This window comes from Macaca nemestrina, chromosome 5 (assembly GCF_043159975.1).
Source record: "Macaca nemestrina isolate mMacNem1 chromosome 5, mMacNem.hap1, whole genome shotgun sequence".
Taxonomy (NCBI): domain Eukaryota; kingdom Metazoa; phylum Chordata; class Mammalia; order Primates; family Cercopithecidae; genus Macaca; species Macaca nemestrina.
This window is the reverse complement of record NC_092129.1, coordinates 126,131,258-126,149,781: the sequence shown is the minus strand read 5'-3', so window position 1 is coordinate 126,149,781 and position 18,524 is coordinate 126,131,258. Positions and strand designations below refer to the sequence as shown.

Below are 18,524 nucleotides of genomic sequence, written 5' to 3'. Positions count from 1 at the left end.
GAAAACACCTCTGGCCTACCTTTCTACTTCTGGACGAAGCGCCTTCTCTCTCTCAAGCATGGCAATAATGAGTTTCCCCCACTCTTTTTCTATGTCATTTGGATGATAACCTTGAAGGAGCTTGATGCGTCCAAATTCTATCCAAATCTTGAGAAAACAAAAAACTTTAATGTGAAGCAAAAATAAAAACAAAACAAAACAAAGATTATGCTTGACAATATAAAGCAAACCTGAGCTTACCTCTAATAATTTATATAGGCGTTTAATTTTTGATTTTTCTGTCTCCTTTGGTGGAATTTCTGTTTCTTTAAACTGTAAATACTGATTATAAAGTGCCTAAAATAAAAAGGACAATTAAGGACCAAACTTAAAAGATCTGTTTTCATTATCTTACTAAGTCACCATTTCAAGTGTTATGTACTGTATCATATGCAGTCAATGGAATTCCTTTGTTAAACTGACACTCAAAGACAATACCAATTTCCAGCCAGTTGGTGACGTGGGTTATCTAAAATTTGATGAGGGTGTAATTATTGATGTGAGCCATGCTTTAGTGCCACACGGGGATCTGGATAATAATAAACCACGCAGTGTTTACTAGTGCTCTACTAAAAACCTCTCATCCTCCAAACAAGAAAACATACCCTTTAAAAAATGTACTTCCCAAATGCTGTACTTTAGCTTTCAGTCTTTGGAAACATAATTTGAAGCAATTCCCATAAACAAAGGAATAAAACCACTCTCTTCTATTGCATGGTTCTATCCTTCAAAAAAAACTTCTTAGCAGAAAGGGCTAAAATTTGGTTTCAACATCCCAATGGCCAATGTAAACATATTTTTTTAAACAAATGAAGATAGATGCTATTAGTTGATGGGGCTATTATTACAGAAGTTTCAACCGTATAATTAAATTATTATCTAGTTTGTATATATTAATTTGGGAACCTCTTAAATATAGTGTATTTATTAAAAGGGACCTTCATAAAAATTATGTAGATAATGCATCTCCATATTTAATAAAATAAGTGTGTACTAATTACTTCATTCTAATTCATGTAGCTATAAAACAAGACCCTGTAAATCTTTAGGATGACACATTTCTGAAAGATTCTATTCAAAGTTCTGCTAATGCGATTATCTGGCATTTCCCCATGATGTATTTTCTTTTCTAATCTATGTCTTGTTCTAGTCATCAGCAAGTACTCTGATCACTTCTTCTATAACTAAGGATCTACACTAATCAGAAGCCAGTACAATTCATCCAAGGGTCTGAACAATAGAAATCCATTTGGAAATAAATGTGTTGGAACATGAAATCTGAAAATTGTTTTGAAATCAGAATGCAATGTTTCAGGATGTCTGTTGGTCATTAAGCACCGAATGCTCCTATGTGTTAAACACTGTTCATGGCACCACATGGTAGTTGCAGGGAAAAGTTTTCCTGCCCTGGAAAATTACATGTCCACATAGGGAAACATCACACACAAACAGCTTGAGAACACTTAAAAAGTATCATATCATCAGATGCCAAGTAAATTCGTGCCAAGGACAAACTCTCTGTGGCAATGGGAATGAAAGCTGTTCCACAGATGTTCTGTACGGAAGCAGGAGCACAATGAGTAACTCTAATGGAGCTCACCCTGGGTTATTACAGTTTTCTCTATCCCAGTTTGATCATGAAAATAAAGTTTACAAACCAAGGAAGTAAGGCTCTGTAGGCAATATTCGCATTATCAGCTTCTAGAAATAAAGTAGACCACCTTGCTATTATAAAACCACATATGCAAAAGAGACAACTTACCCTTTAATACGTTTACATATTTATAATGACTTTTTTTTTTTTTTCAGATGGAGTCTTGCTCTCTCACCCAGGATGGAGTGCAGTGATGCGATCTCGGCTTACTACAACCTCCACCTCCCAGGTTCAAGCGATTTTCCTGCTTCGGCCTTCTGAGTAGCTGGGATTACAAGTGTGTGCCACCATGCCAGGCTAATTTTTACATTTTTAATAAAGATGGTGTTTTACCATGTTAGCCAGGCTAGTCTAAAACTCTTGATCTCAGGTGATCCACCCACCTCGACCTCCCAAAGTGCTGGGATTACAGGCATGACCCACTGCACCCGGCTTATAATGGCTTTTATATCTGCAATGTCTGCCTCAAAAGCGTGCCCTAAGTTTTTCACTATTAGAAAATGTTTTACTAAAACATAAATTCACTTATACTGGAAGTCAGATATGTATTTTCAAATTCATGGTGAAATACAGTGTGTACCTCTTCCTGCACAAAAAATGCCCTCTGAAGCAGTTTTTAATAGGACTCAACCACAGGCACACCCCTAATCCAGTGCCACATTTGTGTGTACTTCCCAGGGGCCCTCCTACCTCAGCCATCCCCGGGAACTTCAAGCATTTCCTATGTACTAAAATCAATTCAACAATGTCAGTTTCAGAGACTCTGTCAAATTAAACCTTTAACCTCTCAACCAAAGCTGAGAGACTACAGCTAATCTGTTTTAACTGTTAATGTTTTACCTCCATTTTCTCTGTATAATAAGAAAGATGAGTAAACAAAAATTTTGCCTACTTATTAATGGCTTTCCCAGGGCAACTTTTGTTGAATTTCTAAAATTACAGAATTATTATAGCATTACTTAAGGGTTTATAATCGAATCAATCCTATGTAATTTCTATAGTGACACTAACCTTCAGTTCCACAGGATTATTAGGAAATGTTCTCTCAGACATTGTGGTCACATGGTGTCTAATCCATTGGATGAGGTAGTTCACCATATTCTGGTATTCAATCCATTTGACTTCAACATCCTAGAACAATCAAATGATAGAAAAGGTTCACATCTGTAGATAACATTCATATCTAAGACAATTTAGTTGGAAGTCATTCTGTAAACATATGTATTTGAAGCCTGACAGATAGAACCAGCTAAATGTTTTCTTACTTTCACCCAGCCCCAATCCCTGTCACATAAACACCTTTAAAAAGATGCTATCAACATTTGGCCACTAACACTAGCCTTATGAGTGCCAATTCTGATCCAAAGAAAGGGGCTGCCTGGACTATTGTATTTAGAAGGCTTTTGAGGCTCAATCTAAGCACTACAGAAAAAATCCAAAGTCAATTTGGGGTGTTTACCAGGGCTCAGGATGGGGGAGTAACAACTTGCATAAGCCAAGTTAGTTGCCATCTTTGCCAACTATTTTAGATCTAAATCTACTATGTATCTGAAACTCAAAAGACTTACCCAATATAGGAAACCAGATATGTATGCAAACTACAGGAAATGTATATGGTGGGATTATCCAAGTAACTCATTAGGCAAACTCTTTAAAAATGGAGGAAACTGGAAGGCTGCCAACTGCTCTGTTTAAGTATTTGATGAATGCTTATTATGTTCAAAGGTTGTGCTGAGTGTTATAACAAAAAAATACTTTAAGACATAATACCTATTGTCAAGTTACTGTCTAAATGCAAAGGCAAGAGAGATACATAATATAAACAGGCAAAATGAAGAGCAGTATTTAATTAAGTGTTGAAATGTTGAAATAAATGAAATGGGTAGTATATGCTAGTTGAGATAAGAATCAGGCAAGCATATCTGTGCCTTAAAATAGTTTCTAAAGGCTTCTTGGGAAAGGCAGCATCTGAGATGTTCTGCAATGACTGGTAAGTAATTATTGGTGGGGGGAGGTGAGTAGGGGCGCTGAAAAAGTGGACAAAAGGGGAGTCCCAAGTGAGTAAGGACACTGACTTGGAAATGCCCTGTCTACCAGTAAACAGTTCATATTGGGAAATCATAGCTAAAAAATGTAGGTAAACAGAATAAATATATGCAGTTTTAAATGTCAGAATATCTAGATTGCATTTAACTTTGCAAGGAATATGTAGGCACTGAAAATTTTCAAGCTAAAGACATCAGGTTTTAGACAGATTAATTTGGCAACAGTGTGCAGAGGCAGTGGGAAGAAGAACAAAATGGAGATGGAAAGCTGTAAGAAAGCTATCAGCCTAGTTCTGCAGTGATAGGCAGCAGGATCAACATGGAGGTAGTGAGAAGCAGCAGCAAGAGATGGCCAAAAGAAACATTCTGAAGCAACACTCAACACTGAATAGTTAGGGGTGAGCATGGGAACAGGCTACTCAGGGACCCAAAAGCATGAAGCCTTTGAAAAGAAGAACCTGAGGAAGAATATGGAAACAGGTCTAGAAATAGCACACAGAACTGACAGAAGCAATCAGAAAAAGGAGCTCCTAATCCAAGGGAGCTAATCCAAGATGAGCTCCTAAATCTTCAAAGTAATGTAGGGGGAAAAGGTATCTGCAAAGAGGAAGGCAGAAATCCAAGTGAAGGGGCTCCTTCCCAAATATGTGACACATACAGGGTTTCCTGTTCTCTTCCAGAAATACATAAGCACTTGTTAGCATAACCACCAAAAAAAAAAAAAAAAAAAAAAAATGCATCACTGAAGTGAATTATACAAACCTTTAAGAAATAGTAGACTAATAAAGAGCTGAAAGCTATGTGTCAGAGACCTTCCCTGCTTACTAAGTGGCTCTGCTACTTTGGTCAAATCCAATAACTTTCCTCTGGAGCCCTCCTTTAAATCCTAAAAATGTTATCTAGCCAACATGTCATAGAATTGTATGAGGTAACAAATTTGAAATGGTTTTCAAAAGTGAGATATTCTATACATACAAAAAGATAGCAAATACAGCAATGTAAAACAGCACCCAGGTAAAAATGGAAAACTCTAACTTTCAGAAAGTTAAAGCTTTTATTTATAAAATTATCAGTAACTATAAGTAGCCTCTTTTATTTATGACACAAAAATTTTAATGAGTTATACTTTAAATTTAATGGTAGAATAATATCATGAAATACACAGAATATCAATTCATCAAACAGCATATTAACTCAAATTCTTTAAAATATATTCAACATTCAAAAACTGCAAAAAACATTATCAGTAAATGCAGTCAATTGGTCATTACTGAATCAACAGCTTCCAGTGTGGAAAAATCAATACTCACATTTGCACCAATGCCTTCCCCACCTTCAGGGACTTTAGGAAATGCATCATAGAGAGATGATACATAAGTTATTACTGATTTTTCATCAGGTGAGGAGACATCGACATCTAAAAACAGCAACATAAATTAATTATTTCACGAGGTTGATAAATTACTTTTGATCAGACTTTCATGCCAGTCCACATATAATCAAGAAAACAACTCACCTTCAGGGTCCAGAAGTCTTATAACACCAATTTTTTCTGCTACATAAAAAGCATGCTCTAAATTTGCAAGGTTGCTTTGAACAGCAACAGTATTCATATCTATCAGGTCCGGCCTAGGAAAAAATTCACTGTGTTAATTAGGCTTTCTCATGTGCCAATTCAACATTACATTTATATATGTTTCCATTTACATAACAACATCTGCTAATATTAATACCAAGCCTGCGTTAAAATGCAGACACTTTCATCAAACATTTAACATTGCTCACTTATCTCAGAAACTTTTGTATCTAAAGCAAATATAACAAGGAAAATATAACAATTTGAACATACATAAATTTCAACAAAGTCTACAAATATATCATAGTCAGAATACATATGAGTATTTGTTCTATTCAACTGATTTAAGCTATATACTACTCCAACAGCATCTTTCCAATCCAACCAACATCCTATCAGTATTTCTCCTCAAAAACAAAAAGTTTGTAGCTTAGTACAATACTGTGTCCATGGCCTCCCCATTGCACCATACCCTTTCATGTCACCTATCTTCTATAATCCTATTCATTCTTCCAAGGAGAGATCAAGCTCCACATCTTCTGTGGGGCCTGGCTGATCTTCCTAGCCCTTATGTCTGTCTCTGTTCCCTGAACTCATATTTCCACCCTGCACCACACGATATGGCACTTAGGATAATCTTAGACTTCCTTGCCCTATTAATTCACTGTTTCATGTACATGTACATGTTGTTTCTCCCAAACCATCAACTCCAAGATAGCAAGTACTATGTATTTAAAAAATTTTGTCTTTTATCCTTCTGCTGAAATAAAGAATGATATATAGTACACCCTCAACAAATACCTACTGATAAGCTGGTAAGTAGGTTGGTTCCTTAGTAATCTGAATCGTAAATGAATGTCTAAAATAAGCAATAGTTTAAGTTTTCACGAGCACACATGTATGCATGTGCCCCCCCCAACACAGTCACACATACCAGACTTCATATCTTTCTAATTTGTGAGATTTACATAACACCCTAAACCATGCAAAAACTTCAAAGCTAGTTCTATCTACATGAGAGAGAAAAAGATTCCTCAAATACTTCTTATAGAGAAAGTGGCAAAATACGGACATTGGAGACTTCACTCAAGACTAGAAGCCAATTAGGAAACTTGGATCTCAAAAACAAAGCATTGAAAGAATACAGGAACAATGTGGAAACAGGAAAGCCTTCAAAAAGAGTGGTACTCACCACCCAAAAAAATCACTGAGTAAGAGCCTGTTGATAACTTACAAAGAAAGCCTCTCTACAAGCTCCACAAGCATTCTTGTTTGCTCAAAATAATCATTTGGGGAACCGCAGAAAGAGTGGGAGGGCTCAAAGGTAGTGTGGGAGAAATGAAATGCAAATTATTTTGTATACTACTTGGCAGGCTGCTTATACGAAAAGCTGTTTGAAAATAAGTCATTAATATTAGAAAGGTAAATGGCAATTTGTGGTGAGAAAACTCCCTTTTGTGGTGAGTAAACAGACCTCTCAAGAAAATCTTATACTTTTATATCACTTTGCACTGTTCATAATCTGGAAATGTCGTTACCATTACCTACATGCTCATATTCCAGGAAATTATTAGGAAATCCTTTAATGTTTTCAATCTGCCATCAATACAATCACTCAAAAATGATTCTACAATTATTATAGGAACAATAAATCCACTGACAACTATGGAAGTAAATGACAGACCCCTAAAAATAACATTTTTTATTCACATAGAAACATACTGAAGAATCTGCCAACCTCAAGATTATTAAATAGGTATGTATAGCAGTCTAGACAAAAACAAGTATCTGAAGTTCTTTCATTAAAACATTGTTTTGTTTCTGTAAAATTTGCACCTTTTGGGGAAATAAAAAACAGCCTTTCTAAGTCTGCCAAATCTCAGAACAAGATATGGCATGTTATTATGAGAACCCTGCCATTAGCAAAGAAAGTAAACACTGAGTAATCCCAGACGGAATGAATAAAGTCATTGAAGAATCAAGTTTTTCAACTAAGAGAATAAAACATAAAACTTCCTTCAGAATGACACAGTCATTTCAACACAAAAGCAGCTGTAGAATACAATGAGTCTGAGTAAGTCATCTCTTTTATCATGATGTTTAACACTTTAATGGAACAAAAACCGAAATGGTTTTCTTCCACTAAAAGACAGCAGATAAAGAAAATTAGTTAAACAAAAATGGGAAAAGGGAAAACTTTTAAAACCACTACAAAGCTGGGTGCGGTGGCTCATACCTGTAATCCCAGCATTTGGGAGGCTGAAGAGAGTGGATCACCTGAGGTCTGGAGTTTGATACCAGCCAGACCAACATGGCGAAACCCTGTCTCTACTAAAAATACAAAAACTAGCCGGGCATGGTGGCAGGCGCCTGTAATCCCAGCTACTCCAGAGGCTGAGGCAGGAGAATCGCTTGCCGAGATCGTGCCACTGTACTCCGGCATGGACAACAAGAGCGAAAGTCTATCTCAAAAAACCACAAAAAAACACTATGAAAATGTAATAGCCTATAGTATTTGAAATGCTATTCCTCCCTTAGCTCATATCCTAACAGAGTGGTTATTCCTCCCTTAGCTCATATCCTAACAGAGTGGTGGTCCCTTTGTCTTTCAAGTCTGTCTTTCCTCTACCTGCCTGAAGCATCCAGAAGAGGCCTGTGCTGTGTGTGTCCTGTCCACCACCTTCTTTATACATAGTCTCACTGGGATAATACAACTTTCAAAAACTTCATTTATTTTTCACATATAAAAGATACTTTCATTCTAAAGGTTTCATTCTTTGTAACATCTTTTTGTGGAATGTTAACAGGAAATGTATTTTCCATCTTAGGTTTGACTAACCGAAGAGCATTAGACTATATTATAGTGACCATGTTCTCATGTTATATTTTAGATAGTTGAACATTAACTATTGTAACTTGCCTGTTTTATGGAAACCTTTCAAAATCATATAACGTGATCCTTCGCCACTAAAAGTAATAAATGCTAGTCTTTTTATGGAAAAAAAGGCCATTCTCTTACTTTTTTATTATTCTATGATAATGTTATCTTTTCAAAATGACCCAATCATCATGCATTATAATTCTTTAAACATGTTTATATCCCAGCTTTTCTTTCATAAGCAATTAAAAGTAGCTTACAAAGAAAATACAAGATAGCATAAATTTTAAATTGGAAGTATAAAACCAAGAAAAGGTCTTAAAATGAAATTGGAAGTAAGACTAAAAAATTACAAATCACTTATATGCAAGCTTAGTGCCTTTAATTTGTTTTAAAAATATAGGGCAGAAAGGTATCAAAAAATGCTATTGTCATAATACAAAACAATTTTGGGTAAAAGTAATGTTTATCTTTCATACAACACCAATCTTAAAACAGCAATCTCCTCTAGACCAAATATATATATGTGTGTGTGTGTGTGTGTGTGTGTGTGTGTGTGTGTGTCTCTCCACAGGCATATATACATATACAGGCATGTTGGCATTCATGTATAGATAGGTATATGTATGGATATAGTATAAGGATATCACCACCTACCCTAACAGGTAACCAAAGCTAGCTGAACATAAAAATTTCATGAGAGATTTTTTTTTGGCATAGATACTTCCGAGGTAACATTTCAGTACTCCAAAACTTTATTAATACATTAGCTCGCATGAGAATTAAATAGGATTCCGCAGGAACACATGACTTCCCCAGTGTTTACAAATGGCTAAAGATTAGCACAACAGGCCGGGCACAGTGGCTCATGCCTGTAATCCCAGCACTTTGGGAGGCCGAGACGGGCGGATCACCTGAGGTCAGGAATTCCAGACCAGCCTGGACAACACGGTGAAACCGAGTCTCTACTAAAAATACAAAAATTAGCCGGGCGTGGTGGTGTGTGCCTGTAACCCCAGATACTCGGGAGGCTGAGGCAGGAGAATCACTGGGACCCAGGAGGCAGAGGTTGCAGTGAGCCGAGATCACACCATTGCACCCCAACCTGGGTGACAGAGCGAGACTTTGCCGCAAAAAAAAAAAAAAAAAGATTAGCACAACAGACTACCTAAGGCTTCCACAATATATCAAGTCAAACATCAATACACTTAACTGCAAGGAGCATGAAACAACATCAAAACACTTGGAAAGGAAACTCTTGGAAACATGGCAGAGGGGACACTAATTAAAGTTAGCTAAGAGAAAGAGAAAAATGTCAGCTAAGAGAAGAGTACCTTAGTGCAGACACCACGTTACCAAATCCTGAACCAAAAACGTGACAATAGCTGAAAAGACACATATGGGAAATATCAATGGCCACAGTCCAAATTGGGATTTTTTTTTAAGGATGAAAAAATAAAGTGACTTAAATTCATAGAGTCTGTTAGGTTATGCTGGCTCTCAAGTGGCACTCAATAGTTATTTATGTGGATACAAACAGTAAGGTTCTGGCTACCCTGCATCTGCTTTCCTATGTTTGAGAAATTTCCCTTTCATAAGTCTTGGGGGTAAGGAGAGGAGCAAAGCCCATTTTCCAATACAAAAACAGAAACATGTCAGGTTTTTCCTGACTCTTTTCTTTGCCCAAGAAATGTCCACTGCATACCTCACCCCTGTACATGATATTACCTGGCCAACTCGAATTCTTTCAGTAGACTCGGTTCCTCCACCATCATTTCCTCCAGGAAGTACTTTCCTCTGTTCCCAAATGCCATCTGTTATCTTTATTTCTGTATTTACCACATTTTTCATAACCATACATCTGTCTATCTCTCATATTGAACCATGGGCTTCCTGAAGGCAGAGCCTGTGTTTTGTCCATGTTTATGTCCTCAATATCTAGCATAACGCTTAAAACATGAACTTTTGAGGATTAAATAAATAATAAAGAAATAAATGAGCTATGGGGGCTGGGACATACCAGTGCCTCAAATTCCTGGAGATATTTTTCATCCTAGACTTGTTCCTTCTCTTTTCACTAATTTCTGCTGACAAAACCACCACCTATGGCTTCTAGTCAAGTTTTGGAATCCTTATCGAAATCCACATGGACCAGGGTACAATGTCATTGCTTCCCCATATCCTACACAAGCACACACCCTTTCGAGGTTTCCTAAAGGCTTTGTCTCTCCTAAAAAACAATTTGGAAAGTGGGCACAGAGTGAGGACAACAAATAGCGGTGAAGTATAAAAGTTTCAAAAAAGCACACATTGCTGCTTCTAGGTTCTCCTCCCCTCTTATGCTTTCATGTGCCCTCAGCTTCAGCTTCTGATAATGTTGCCAGTTGGGATACCTTATAAAGTAATAACAATCACAAAACAACAGGGACTAATAAATACTGATACCTACTATGTGGCAGGCAATGCATTAAAGGACTTAAAGCATTATCTCACTTAATCGTCTCAATGACCCTAAGCATAGGTTGTATTATTATCCTGAACTTACAGATGGAAAAAAACCAAGCATAAGGAAGTTATATAACTTGACCAAGAACACAAATCTGGTAAGTGGTAGTCAGGGTTTGAACTGAGGTCTGTCTGACTACAGAGTCTGATTTCTTCTCTGCAATATCCTGGCATCATAAACTGAGAACTAACTAAACAGTAACACCCAATATGAAGCCGAGAATACAAAATAAAGAAAATACAGAACAAATTATACTTCTACTACTGGGCAAATCGATAACGATGTTGGTAACTCCCATAAACAAACACAATAATGTCTATGTATATGTATGTGTGTGTACTGACACACTCAGAAAAAATAAATCATAAGAAACATGATGAAGTTCCAGATTATTACCAAAACAGAACTCATCAATGCATCCTATACCAATGTTTCCCACACTTGGGTCCTAATACAGATTAAGAATAGAAAGAAAGGCCTGGTTATCTGCATTTCAACAAGTTTCTCTCCCCTCTCTCAGGTGATTCTTATCAGGCATTTGATAACTAAACCATATTTAAAACCCTTGTTTCTAATAATTATTTAATTTTGTTTCAAGATTATAAGCATTTTGTATTGGGGAAAAAAAATCCACAATGTCATCAGGCAATTATATAACACCACAAACAAAAGCACCCACAAGCAGAAACATGCTACTGCCTTATGCCCTCAGCAGGAGACAGTGAACCTTTTAACTCTTTTTCAGTGTTTATTTTTATTAAATATACAAGAAAAGAACATATTTAAATGTTAGCAAGGAGGGAGGGTGGGCGTGTCATTTTATGTTTGCCCAACTCTGGAGTACACTGTAAAATAACGAAGCCTGGAAAAGATAGCATTTGGTCACACACACATATATATTTTCAATCAGAATCAAAAACCCACCTAATCTTTGTGACTTGAGATATCTTATCACTTGAAAAACCACTGGGCCACAGTTTCATTCTTCAATTTAAAAAGGAAAGACAAGACAGAAAGAAGAATGGTGGTTGTCAAAAGGGTGGAGGGAGAGAGAAACAGGGAATTAGAGTTTCATGGGTATAGAGTTTCAGTTACGCTGGATGAGAAGAGTTCTGGAGATGGATGACGGTGATGGTTGTACAACAAGATAAATGTATTTAATGCCACTTAACTATCAACTTAAAACTGATTAAGATGGTAAATTTTATGTACCTTATCACAATCTAATTTTTTTTATTTTTTTATTTTTATTTTTTTTTTTTTTGAGACAAGAGTCTCGCTCTGTCACCCAGGCTGGAGCGCAGTGGTGCAGTTTCGGCTTACCACAACCTCTGCCTCCTAGGTTCTAGCGATTTTCCTGCCTCAGCCTCCCGAGTAGCTGGGATTACAGGCACCCACCACCATGCCCAGCTAATTTTTGTATTTTTAGTAGAGACAGGGTTTAGCCATGTTGGCCAGGCTGGTCTCGAACCCTTGACCTCAAGTGATCCGCTTGCTTCGGCCTCCCAAACTGCCAGGATTATAGGCGCGAGCCGCTGCGCCTCGCCATAATTCTTTTTTTTTTTTCTTGAGATGGACTCTCACTCTGTCGCCAGGCTGGAGTGCAATAGTGCAATCTCAGCTCACTGCAACCCCCGCCTCCCAGATTCAAGTGATTCTCCTGCCTCAGCCTCCCAAGTAGCTAGGAATTCTTTAAATTTTTAAGAGACCGTTTTTACATATTTGAGAGAAAAGGCTAAATTGAGGTGGAACACACACACACAAAGCACAGAGCTGTGAGTCTGGTATTCTGAGATTTAGTCCTAATTTGCTCTCTGACTTTGGACACACATCCTGTAACCTGTGTTTTAGTTCTTTCTGCAGAAAATGAGTGTCAAAAATTATAGAAATTAGAATAAAAATCAGCTACAGAGCATCTGGAAATGGGTATGAGTATGGGAGGGAGGACATTATGGGCTGGTGGTAGCATAAGGTTCAAAGAACTCAACTGATTTACCCAAGATCTCAAGAAATTTACGTGAAAATAGTTGTGAAACTTAGTATAAAGAGCAATGTGCAGAGGTTACTAAGACGTATCTATCGGCATAAAAGCAACACCACAAAAGGGTAATCAGAGAAGACAACTTGATGCTTTGGTATGCTACATAGAAATAATTCTTTCCAGTCAAAAAACTAGCAAGTTCATTCATTTATTCATTCACTCAATATTTAATATGCATTTACCATGTGCCAGGAAGTAAGGCACTGAGAGCAGCCGCTGTGCATATGGAGAGCTCAGAGCTCCAAAGGGAGCTCAGGAGTAAACCAGGAGAAAACCTGGTGGAAGAGCACTCAGGTGATGAAAAAAGACATGCATAGGTCTGCAGTTGAAGGGCACAGGACTACAAGGAGACCAGTGCATGAGTGGGGAGCCAGCAGCCAGGGGAAGAACATGGTGAGACATGGGGCTGGATGTGTGGCAAAGAGCCAAGACAATGCAGACTCTCATGAACGTCTTAAAGGATTGTAAACTTTTTTCCTAAGAGCTATGAAAAGCCATCAAAATGCATTAAGGAGGATTGGAAGAGATTAAATGATCAGATCTGGGGACGGACAGAGAAAAAAATTTAAATGGTCAAAGAACTCCCACAAAATCCAGTTAAGTGGCCACGGTGGCTTGCAGAAGAATGTGGCAGCAGTAGATAAAAAGTGGTCAAGTCAGGAGATATTTAGAAAGGCAAATCTACAGAACTCAGTTACATGACAATGGTTATAGTAAATAGGGCTGTAAGCATGGATGAGAGACAACACAGAGAGAAAAGAAAAAGTCCAACACGCAATCTTGAAAAACTCCAGTGTTTACTGGCCTTGTGAAAGAGGCCAAGTTTACAGAGGGAACTGAGCAGGAGCAGACAAGAAGTGGGAGAAAAACCAGGAGTACAGTGTCATAAAAGCTAAAGGAAAGAGTATTTCAAGAAGAAAAGAATGGCCAATAGCGTGAAATACTAAAATGTAAGGAAGATGAGGCCTGAAAAATATCCACTGGATTTAGCTACACAGAAGTCACCCATCACCCAAGAACAAGCATTTTAATGAATTATGGAGTAAGAGACTAGATTAGTATGTGTTGAAGAATGAGTATGAAGTGAAGAAATGATGATGGAGAGGATATTGCCAACTCTTCTGAGGACTTTGGCCTTGAAGGAAAGGAATGATATAAGGTAGTAGCTGGAATAAAGCATGCAGTTAAGGAAGAGTGTTTTTGTTGATTGTTGTTTTATTAACAGAAGAGGCTGCAGCATACTTAAAATCCAATAAGAAAAATCTATTGAAGGAAAAAGATGAAGATATACAAAAAAGGTTTCTAAGGCAATGACAGAAATAAGATCCAGGGCACAGCAGGAGGGGACAGGCTTTGGGTGGGTGGAGAGAGGACTCCTGTGTTGAAAAGGAGCAGGGGTGTAAGGATGGGCGCAGATGAAGATAGGTTTGTGTTTTTGGTAGCAAAAAAGACTTTCTACTTGTTGGCTTCAATTTTCTCTGAGAGTAGGAGTCTAGATCACCTGTTAACACTGAGAAAAGGTGGTGGGAGGAGGTGCTGTGAGGAAGAGAAGGGTTAATCACACAGATAGAAAAAGACTGCTGGCCAGAACCATTTGAGGCTGGTGATGATGAAGTTCTAATGAAATCCATCTACCCTGAAGTATCGCTTTCTCTGGTGTGCTTCCTGTGTGGGGACATGCACGGACAAAGCACATGGCTGGGCTCATACAGGCTCAGCCTTTGCTGGCGAAACAGTACATACTCAGCAGTTTGCAAGGAACTGAAAAGGGATTGGGTGGAAGTGTAAAACAAAACAAAAACAAGCCTCATTCCATTTACCTAGACACCATTTTTAGAACACCTTCTATGCTACAGAACAACCCACACAGAGGTGACTGAAGACACATATGCCACTTAACATCTGCTTTTCAAAAGATCACAATAAAAATATACATTCAATATGTCTCACTATCCTATGACAGCAGAGAAGTTACCATAACAAATTCCTGAAGATGACTGTTTCGATTAAATCATGTTCAGGCTTAGCATGTCCTTACCGTTCTTACTGGTGCAAAAAGCAGCTCACCTTGCAATCGCCAAAAAAAAAAAAAAAAGGCCTGCATAACTCAGTGTGGACATCCCTTCATGCTCATATTTGGGCACAGATTAGAAACAAGCTATGAAGGTAATTTTCCCTTGTTCTCAAAACTAGGTGCCTGAGTTTTTTCAAATGTTCTTTTTTTTTTTCTACAAAGTGACTCTCCATTAACAATAAGGTAGACAGCAAAAATGAGAAACAGTATATTTATAGCAAGCTTAGTACTTCGAGGTTAGAGTCTAACAACTTCAATAATTAAAAGATACCTAACAAATTATGACTTTCTTACTTCACAAAGAACAATAACTCCCATAACAGCCTAAATTTTAATGAATACAGAGAATGGTATTGATGTTGATAGAGAAGTAACTCCTCCAGTACCTATATTTTAGTGAACTAAGAAAAGTAAAATTTAAGTAAACTTTAGTGACTAAAGGATAAATACACCCTCCCCAAAAAGGGGGTAGTGGGAATCAATTTATTCTTATTATGGTAGAAAAATAATTCTCAAACTACTTCATATTACAGACTAAGATGAGAATGTGAATAATCCAGTCAAAATACAAGAAGTGTTAAAACAAACAGATGGAGAAGAAAAACAGATGGAGTTACATATACCGGCTGCTCCTGTAATGTAAAAGAAATCTTCATGTGAGAGAAAGGTAAGAGAATGCTAAAGGGAAACATGACAAAGGTAGGACTTGTCAAGTTTCTAAGCAAGGAGAGTCTTGATCAAAACCACATCTTCCCTCAAGCTCTACAGCCCTATTGTTAGTGGATCAGTGGCAGCATGCAGGGGGAGGGGAAACTCATGTTTACTACATTCTTCCTGAATTTCCAGGAGAGTAATAGGCAGTCTCTCATATGCTACCTCAAGACAGTCCCACTCTTTTTTTTTTTTTGGTGAGACGGAGTTTCACTCTTGTTACCCAGGCTGGAGTGCAATGGCGCCATCTCAGCTAACTGCAACCTCTGCCTCCCGGGTTCAAGCGATTTTCCTGCCTCAGCCTCCTGAGTAGCTAGGACTATAGGCGCCACCAGTTAAAAAAAAAAATACAAAAAGTTAGCCACCAGGCCTGGCTAACTTTTTGTATTTTTAGTAGAGCTGCCATTTCTCCATGTTGGCCAGGATGGTCTTGAACTCCTCACCTCAAGTGATCTGCCTGCCTCAGCCTCCCAAAGTGTCAGGATTACAGGCATGAGTCATCACACCTGGTTGACCCTCTAACTTTTTCAATGATCACGTCACTGAAATTTGTCAACTTATTTGGTCATTTTTCCCCCCTAAACTCTTAACACGTGCATGCTTAGACTAACAGCTTGCACATCAAACAGAGTGAAACATGGGCCTGCAATTTCATCACTGGGATAGCTTTAAAAGCTGAAAAGAAATAATTTTATGAATGAAAGGGCAAAGTAAAAGAAAGAATAGAAAAAAAAAGAGTGGAGCTTAGACCTGCTAAAAGGTACTTAACAATAAAGAGGTGTTTGTTTCTCAAAGGCATCATGGAGGGAAACAGTGCAGAAGGGGTATGCATCAGTACAACTCTTTTGGCAGACAATTCAGAGGTACGTCTCAAAATTTTAAATGTAATATCCTTTGTCCCAGCAATTCCATTTCCAGGACCTTATCCTATGGACATATTCACATGCCTCACAAAGACACATACAAAGTTCAATACAACAGTTTTAAAAGCAAAAAAAAAAAACAACCAAAAAAACATAATATCCATCAATAAGGCACTCTAAATAAAATGTGACATGCATACAAAAGAATACCATATGGCATTTTTTAAAAATCACAGATACGAGAAAAAGTAAGACTGTGGTAAAAAGTGCCTGCTGCAGAAACTGCAACCAGGTTTGCCAGGCACCCATGAAGAAGACAACCAGATGAGCTATCTCCCTACTGTGGCTGTGTCACTTTTTCAGTTTTCTGCCTCAAAAATGGAAGTAGGAGAATGTGGGCTATACCTTACATCACATCTATAAAGATCTTTTTCGGCTGGGCATGGTGACTCATGCCCATAACCCCAGCACTTTGGGAGGCCAAGGCAGGTGGATCATTTGAGGTGAGGAGTTTGAGACCAGCCTGACCAACATGGTAAAACCCCATCTCTACTAAAAATACAAAAAAATTAGCCAGGCATGGTGGTGCATGCCTGCAGTCCCAACTACTCGGGAGGCTGAGGCAGGAAAATCACTTGAACCCGGGAGGTGGAGGTTGCACTGAGCCGAGATCACGCCACTGCACTCCAGCCTGGATGACAGGGCAAGACTCAATCTCAAAACAAAACAAAACAAAACAAAACAAAACAAAACACACACAGTAATGGGAGGCTTCATACTACAGAGAATTTCTGTAAAATTAATCTAGGCAAGAAGGCCAGGAACATAAAAACAAAGTAATATATTCAGGTATTTCCTCTAAATATTTACATGCCAAATTACATCCCCCAAATTGTATGTAAAACCATATAGCCACAATAAAAATGGTCACCAGATGTAGACACTAACTCTTACAACTCGCTTGGATGCGGATGCATTACATTATAAGCAGTGTACATTAGCTCTTCACGAATTTTAAAATGCGATAATGGTTAGAACTCATCCATTCCTGCTCTCAAAGTTCAATCATTTGAGTTCATTTGGCAAGGTAAATAAGCAATTTGATTTTTTCTACACAGGCTGAAATACTGGTAACTATTTTTTAATTGATAACTTTCAGGCTATGTGTATGTCTGGCTTATGGCCAAACTACAGCCCATGGCTGTGTGTATGCACACACATACACATACCCTCATACCTCTGCATTCTGCAGCCTGAAGGCTAAGTCAACACCAAGCCAACTTCCTATGGGAACATTTCAAACCCTAAAGGGCCTTCTCCCGGTATTAAACCAGTCCAATCCAGTTTAGCTTCTAAGGTGTGACTGAATTCATGCCTATGACTGAATCACCAGCCTCCAGGTCATACTATTAAACAAGCTGACTCTGACCACAGCTATACAATCTAACCTTCCCAGTTACAGCATATTTAAACTTTAATATAATGAAATATGATGGCCCTATTATATTCTCATTCAAAATGCAAACAATGGACAAAATAATTGCTATCCAACTACATACTCAGACAAGTGAAAAGTTCCTGCCTAATTAGAAAACATTTAACTGCTTTGCTCCTGCATACAACCTATTCCCAAAATTTTGCATCTTAATTGGTTAATATATTTAAAACAAGCCTATGAAAAGACTGCCAGGGGCATTGAAAGGCAAATTATTTATTTATTTACATTTTGCTTTTTTATTTTTATTTTTTAAAGGCAATTTAAATAAACGAATGAGATAAATTAAAAACAAGAATAAGACAGGCAGAAACTAGTAAGCAGAAAAAAATCTCTTCAAACACACACACCCCTAGTTTTAGTCTTGACATACTTCGTATCTTTCCATAGTGCCACCTCTGATTTGCAATAGGCCCTTCCACACATTTTGCACTGTTCTCTCTGGCCTTCAGGTACATATTCATGTTCATGCCTGCTCAGGCAGACTTGTTTTTACACAGAGCAATGTTAGGCGCTGTTGTTTTGGAATTTGGCTTTCATTAATGTTCTAGGGCAGATATCCACTTGGAGAGAATGAGAGAAGCCAGACAAGTCAGAGGCTAAGTTTCAAGCTGGAAGTCAGAGCTTTACCTCTTTCAAAAA

The 18,524-nt window shown here is 37.9% G+C and overlaps 1 protein-coding gene across 34 annotated transcripts in view; it reads right to left on the bottom strand.

The window, feature by feature from the left end:
* LOC105479539 (dystonin) overlaps window positions 1-18,524 on the bottom strand; it is a 496,741-nt gene that overhangs the window by 179,657 nt on the left and 298,560 nt on the right. For all 34 annotated transcript variants that reach the window (XM_071095971.1, XM_071095969.1, XM_071095974.1 and 31 more), the window contains 5 exons: window positions 5,255-5,367; window positions 5,049-5,155; window positions 2,705-2,824; window positions 241-336; window positions 20-147 (listed from right to left, as the gene is read on the bottom strand). In XM_071095971.1, coding sequence (XP_070952072.1) covers window positions 20-147; window positions 241-336; window positions 2,705-2,824; window positions 5,049-5,155; window positions 5,255-5,367 — 564 coding nt within the window. The remainder of the gene's footprint in view (window positions 1-19; window positions 148-240; window positions 337-2,704; window positions 2,825-5,048; window positions 5,156-5,254; window positions 5,368-18,524) is intronic.